Below are 7,301 nucleotides of genomic sequence, written 5' to 3' on the forward strand. Positions count from 1 at the left end.
GGATGCCACAGGTAATCGATTATAAAAATATAGAAATTAAAAAATCTTAATTCAGACTCAACATTCTGGAATCCTCACACATCCTTAATTAAAATATTAAGTGTACAAATTAATTTGGTGCCTTTTTTTGAATCAAAGATTTATTTTTAAAAAGTTATAGAAACTTATCATATTTTCGCGCCAATTTTCAAATTCACAGAAGCACCGGAAAATACTCAAATTTAAAAAAAACAACTATGTAAGTTTAATGCTAAAAGTATCGAGTTAATTTGTACACCTAACGTATTATAGAAAATAAGCACAATACCTAGAGCGAATTTTACGCCAGTCCAAGCCTGTCGAATGTAATTGATCAACCTCCTGTAGAGTGGTCTGGGCGGCCTTTTGATGGTGGTACCTTCTTCCTCGTCACCCTGGCTGTCGTTGTCCAAAGCTTCCGGTGGTGGTCCCACGCCCGTTAGTGTGCCAACTTGATTCCTTTCGCCAAGGATATTCACAACTTCCCGTAGTTCAGGCGCTACGCCTTGCAATGCTGAAGAGTAATTCGCGGGGGCGACGCCTGAACCGATGAGATTCGCGCCGCCCCCGCGATCCCTGCCACGTCCACGGCTACCTCGACCCCAGGTGGTACCGCTACCTTCGAGATTTTTTTATGCCGAATTAAGTCCAGATTATATTGGTAGAGTATATTAACGCTAATAGTGGTAAACTTACTGCACCATCGTACTATCCTTCTCTATTCTATTAAAAGGAACAACTTTAGTGTTTTACTAATCATTTATTTAGTCATTTCTTATTAGCTCTAATATACTCTACCGCTTACTCTATTAATTTAACATAAGCTCGATTTACATTAGTATAGTTACTTGCATCAGCTACTGGTTAGTCTGCTTTTCTAAATATACCTAAATTATTATTGCAAGTTATGGTAGAAATAATTAATTCATTTACTATACTAAGGTAATTCTAGCTTTGGGCTTTATGTTTAAATGCTACGAGAGTTCAACGAATTGAAGGTTCTGCATGGATCTGATGCATGGTGTATGGAAATGGTGAAGGTTCAGTTTTCGTGATTTACCCAAAAGCTTGATGATTCGAATATTTTAATTAATGTTAATATTTAGTATTGATATTGCTCTAATGATGATTGAATCGTGTGTATCTAAGGAAATAATTTAAAGCTTAGAAAGAAGAATCGAATGAAAATTGTTGCTCTCAGTAGTACATCCTCTGAGGGTTAATGACTAAAAAAAAGATAAACCCTTCTTCTACTTTTACACCTGACAAAATACAAGTCGTTCATTTTGATTGTTAAACAAATAGTATAATTTGTGTTCCTGTTACAAAGTTAAGGATTAGCATATTATTAACCTGGTTACCAAGTAGTATTCTTAACCTTCGTCAGTTGGCTTATTTTCCTCAATTTATCACGTTTAACTCGTGTTGGAGTAGCAGCATTTACGCTTGTCGGTTTACACGCAACAACGGCCGGCAAAGATAGTTTGAGGGAAGGAAGTCTGGAAAGCATATTATAGTTCCGAGATACTGACGTAACTTCCATCAAAACCTCTGTTCCAGATACACACGTACACAGTTACATAGGTCAGGACAACCCGAAAGATTAGACCGCATTGAGTTAAAACCGAGCATCCTTGGGCCAGGATGTTGGTGTTTTTGGGTAAATCACGAATGAAAATCTCGTTCGGTTGGTGTCGCACAAAAATAAATGAATTTTTAACGAGAACATGGGAAACCTGTTAAGCGTCGTCGGCTTAGTTTCAATTTCAGAATATCATGAATTTAACCGGTCAATTATTCATCGTCAGGAAAAAAGGTTCAATTAAACGGAATTTCATTATCGAATCATGCCAGCGATCCATAGTTTCATACCAATCAGAGTGGTATTATGAAATATTCAACTTTATATATATATATATATATTTTTTTTTTTCATTTTATTCCATTGTTTTAAATATTAATCCTTGAATAGCGATTGGCCTGGGTCAATCGTGTCCCTAACTTACAAAACGTATAAAGGATATGACCCTACAGTTAAATGTTTCATTTTTAAAGGAACAGTATCAAATTTAGAAAATGAAAATAGTATAAAATACAAAATTAAATTAAAATCCTCGCTCTCTCCATGGTCCGCCGTCCGAAAGTTAATCGGAATGTATTTCAGTGGATAGATAAAAAGAAAATTCGTTCAATTTTAAATATAGTGGTTAATGCACGTGGTTGTTAGAGGTATGCGAGAAAACTCGACCCGAACCAAACAATTTCTACACCCTCGATCCCCATCAAGGACTGTAACATTGATTTTTTTAAAAAGAACTGTCTAAACTTTGCTCGAAAAAAAATCAAAGAGAGACTAAATACTATTTTGAAATGAACAAATTACTTCCAGTAATGAAGCTTTGTTATTTCCCTTACGAGATTTATTGTGATTTACATATGTATATTTGAACGATACATTGCAAAATTCTAATTAATCTATAATGGTGCTCGTATTCCCTTGCGCTATTCACGGAAACATGTAATAAACATAATAAACGCTTCTGCCTATACTCGCGACTGGTTTGTAATAAACTTTGAATAATTAGGGACGGCAGTTAGGGGAACGAATTATGCGCCTAAATGATAGTAACGGGTCAGACTAATTCCTACATTAAATAAAGGTGTAATTATGTTCCAGAAATTAAACGATCCAACAATGGCTGACTTCGAAACGAGATGATAACAGATCAGCGTTGGGTATTAAGCAATTAATATTTTAATTAACTGAAGTATTCAAGTGAAAGGAAAATTTTATCTAGGAAATTTAATTAATAAAACTATGGATCCTAACTATCCATTTTAAATCTAAGTGTAATTAAATTCTGCTTGGTGTATCTATTAAAATTTGTTTACATTTTTATTAATAACAAGAATTATATTCAAAAGAACTTGTCTGAATATTGCATTGGACCGCTCAATCGAATCAAGCCTTGTTTCATTTTGACCCAAGTAATGTTATTCAATGTACAGTTTCCGTCTTTGATCCAGTATATATCCTAATTGCAATCAGCTGTGTGCACTATTAATGTTAGATATGGGCGAGCAGAATGATCACAGCAACCTAGATACGCACTGACACGGAATAAGATGCTTAGGCTTTAGCTATCTGACGCGACAACCCCATGAATCACTGAATATGGTGATTATTATTATAATAAAGCGTCGAAACTCGAGCTTTCGCGCCCGAATTCCGATATTCAATAAATGGGGGCATAAAAAAAGGGAAGGTATTAGAATAAATAAAATACAATGTTTGGTAAAAAAGACCTTGCGGCCAAAAAACCTCGAAAAAAATATATATTCAAAATAAGATATGCACGAGTGTGAGGTGCTCTTTTCGAGAATGTCGGTCGTCTCATGTCTGAACCGATCCATCACGGTATATATAAACACTTGTGTTTATTAACACAAAACAATATTTGTCGGAACCGAACTGATTAGAATCACTCCGTGTCTGAACGGATAATATAAATCGATCTTAAGTCGTTACGACCATGGCCGGTTCGCGGCCGCTTATACTATAAATGTTTAATGCTTCCGAATTTGTATATGTTTAATTGACTCTTTGAAATAAAATGTTCGATCACGTACCTTTCACGGCGGAGAGCCTGAGCTTCTGTATGCACTTTCACAACACTTGATATATGCATAGGGGGATAATTCGCTTTCGCGTCAACTACGATTTATACAGAGAGATGTTACTGGTAGCGTCTTCCAGAGAACAGTGAGAGGCCCAGGCGAGTCAACAAAAGCCATTACGTGATATAATTTACTGTAATTACACCTTGCACTTTGCCATTGCAATGAATCTCCTTATCATCTTGTCAAAGTTGGATATAACCAGGAATCTATTCATTTCTAAATTGAAAACATATATTATTTCAAAACTAAATTAAACTGTTTAATGAATAATAATTTAAGTAATAAGTGAGTTATGATACAGGATTTTGCAGCAAAACTGACCATAATATGTCAAATTTACTGAAAGATTGAATAAGGTTCTAAGCTTCTACCAGGGGGGACATGTCTGATATGTTCACCGTGACATGGTAGATAAGATTCAGAACAGTTAACTAGGCATGGCTTGCTGTTGCTTATCTACTACCTGCTTCACTTAACACGATTACGCTTAAATAATGATGTTGAGCATCACGCTTAAAGCCTACTCTACACTTACATTACTTTTCCTCGAAATATTAAAAGAAAAATATAGAAAAATTATTTATCCAAACAAATAAAAATCACAATCGGTTCTTTGATAAAAATGTATCTTTTTATTCTAAAATATTTTGGCAGTTTGATATACTAGAGACGAATCCAATGTTCTCGTTGTAATTATAAAATTATAATTAAACATCAGGGATCTATGCGACTACCTTTAATTAAAGTACGTAAAAGGTATATTCTTACATGATTTTGAAAAAGTATTATTCGTCACGATTATCCTTTTTCGCATGAGAAATGTTATTGCTGATTCGAATAATATTGAAAATGAGCTTGAATGAATTGCTGTATGAGAATGAAATTTTATGTTTATAAACATGGAGTAATATTTTTATTAGAATAATAATCTACGTCTAGGTAGGATAGTCCATTTATTTCTTATAGTTTACTATTCACTGAAAAAAAAATAGATTGAGCAAATGCCACTAAATGAAAAATATTTTAATTGAATAGAATAATATTTGTTATAAGTGATAAGTATTTTACCAAACTTTTCTATCGTCAATTTATCAGAATTTTTGTATTTTTAAAATGGTTATTCTTGTGTTGATGAAACATGCACACTGGCATTTTTATTGAACCTTAAGATTTTATTCGATATACCATAAGCATTATTTAAAAATATTTTATCATCAAATCATATCTGACTTATCGTGTTTCCAAATCAAACATTTAACATATAATTATTTATTATATTAGAATGTTGAAACACGTTTTTCTAAATATAATTTTGAATATTAAATTGTTGTTTGTTTTTATAATTTGTATCATGTAACTGAAAAAAAATTGCAGGAAAACAATTAATTAAATCTTATCATTCGGATAACTTTTTAAGGGTTAAATGAATTTTGTAGATTATTATTCGAATAAAAATTCATGAGAACAACATTTAATTTCTTTTCTGGGAATGAAGAAGATACCTTGACGTTTTTTATAGGAGGGGAGCCCCACCACAGGGCCACAACCCCCAGCGCTCCCCGCAACAGAGGAGCTGATGGTGGCAAGGCAGGGAGCCCCTCGACCTCCTGCCCCGCGTCGTTCCAAATCACGTCGTCTGCACCCACCTCCACCCCCGCCGCCACCGCCACCCCCGGCGGACAACACCACGACGGGTCCAGGGGTACGTTTACGTGCCCCTTCTCGTGCGGAGCCCCTTCTTTCTGAGGAGGGCCCCGCGAACTCCTCACGCCGTAGTCGCAGGCTTCTTCGAGCCCTGCAATCAATTTTATTTCTTCTTCGTCTTATTGTTAATATAATCAAGTTTCAAGAGAAGGATTCAATATTTGAAAAAAGAAGTTTATTTTGAAATTATCCACAATAAACATTTCAAACTTTCATAAGTGATTAAATGAATGAACATTCAATTATCTAACAAATTATGAACGCGTTTTCAATTATTTCTTTTTTAATGTGCTTTATTACAGTCCATTTTCATTGTGATAGTTAATATGTTAATAACGTAAATTATCCGTTATGTTCTGCTTTGGTACACCTTACCAGAATTTATGACGAACTGATGAGAATTTATGGGAATTGTGATTTAAAATGGAATTTTCACACGTATTTGTTTTACGCATGAAGAATTCGCTAAGCAAATGGAGTTTCTACTGGACTAATTAAAAACAGTCTTTTCTACTGAACTTTTGTTTCCACTGAATACATTTCATTCCAATTAATTTATCGTTGCATGGTATGATCTTAATATAAAGAATAATAAATAATATCTACACCATTCTGCTCAACAGTATAATATTTACTTCTGGAAAAGCTAAAACTATTTACAATAATTATAAAATTAAAAAATGTGTCCATTCAATAAAAAGTGATTGAAAATTGAATATGAAGTAAATGTAGAAAAAATAAATTATTATAACACAAAAAAAAGAAAAGAATAATTTTTTTAACAGGTTGTGCAAATTTTAATTTTCATTATCTGTGAGAAAAAACGTGTCCCACCAAAATAGGATGCACTGGAAAATGAAATTTTTTTGATTTGGTTAGATGCTTACCTTTTTTCACGTACAACCACGTTGTTTCCCTCTTCAAAGATAAAATATTTAAATTAATCTTCAGGATATTATTTTCGCCGGCCAGGTATCCAAAAATTAAGTATTAGTGGATTAAACGCACTTGTATTAATTTGAATGGAAATATTCGATGCTTCCTCTGTGCACTGTACACTGTTTCCCTCGAATTTGTTACGATTTGAGACGATGCGGTGGGATTCTCAAAGTTATCATAATGAGTATGTGTAATGATTTTAGTTAACGTGTTTTCGAGTTGATTTTCAGTGTTGGAGGTATCTGAAACAAACAAACAATGAATTTGGTTGAGAATCGCTCGTATAAATAATTCTAAATACAATTTAAAAAATGGGAATTATAAAAATATTCATATCAGCTATATAATATAAAATAGGTCATCGAAATGGTTGTTTTCGTAAAATCTAAATTATATCATAACTATTTACGACGCAATTTTCCAAAAGTTATTCTTTCTCTCTACTGAAATTTCAATTTTCCGGTAGGCGTGATACGAGCTCGTAACATCACAAATTTTATTGCTACTCCCTACAGAACTGTATGATCTAAGATCAGCTTTCACGTTATGATTATTACTAATTAAATTAATATTAAATAACAAATATAAATTAGCAACGCAAGTATTAAGGATGTACTATTTCATAAATTAATTAATTAATACTAGCACCAAAATTAGAATTTTTTTAAAATTTACCATAAATTACTCAATTATGAAAATTACTTTCCATATGTTAATCATTATAAATTATTTTTCAAATTTAATCAACTACATTTTCTTATTTCCTAAATGAGTAGTATAACAGAAAGTGAACATACTTTCTTAAAAAGTGATACATCGTTTTAAAGAAAAAATGAACAATTCATAATAGAAACTAGAAGTACAGGAACATATAGATTTCACAGATTAGTTTGCCCAAACAAAATAGAGCTTTCAGTAGGATGATCGTAAATTTACCACACTTTGCGGCTGCAAGTAGG

General features: G+C 33.0%; 1 protein-coding gene across 1 annotated transcript in view; it reads right to left on the reverse strand.

Moving 5' to 3' along the window:
• LOC114879691 (Kv channel-interacting protein 4-like) overlaps window positions 1-6,343 on the reverse strand; it is a gene marked incomplete at its 5' end in the record, with an annotated part of 33,451 nt that extends 27,108 nt beyond the window's left edge. The window contains 3 exons of the mRNA XM_029194884.2: window positions 308-637; window positions 5,346-5,512; window positions 6,291-6,343. Of these exons, the coding sequence (XP_029050717.1) occupies window positions 308-637; window positions 5,346-5,512; window positions 6,291-6,343 (550 nt within the window). The remainder of the gene's footprint in view (window positions 1-307; window positions 638-5,345; window positions 5,513-6,290) is intronic.
• Window positions 6,344-7,301: the final 958 nt, after the last annotated feature.

The sequence above is a fragment of the Osmia bicornis genome, chromosome 4, assembly GCF_907164935.1.
Source record: "Osmia bicornis bicornis chromosome 4, iOsmBic2.1, whole genome shotgun sequence".
Classification (NCBI taxonomy): Eukaryota; Metazoa; Arthropoda; class Insecta; order Hymenoptera; family Megachilidae; genus Osmia; species Osmia bicornis.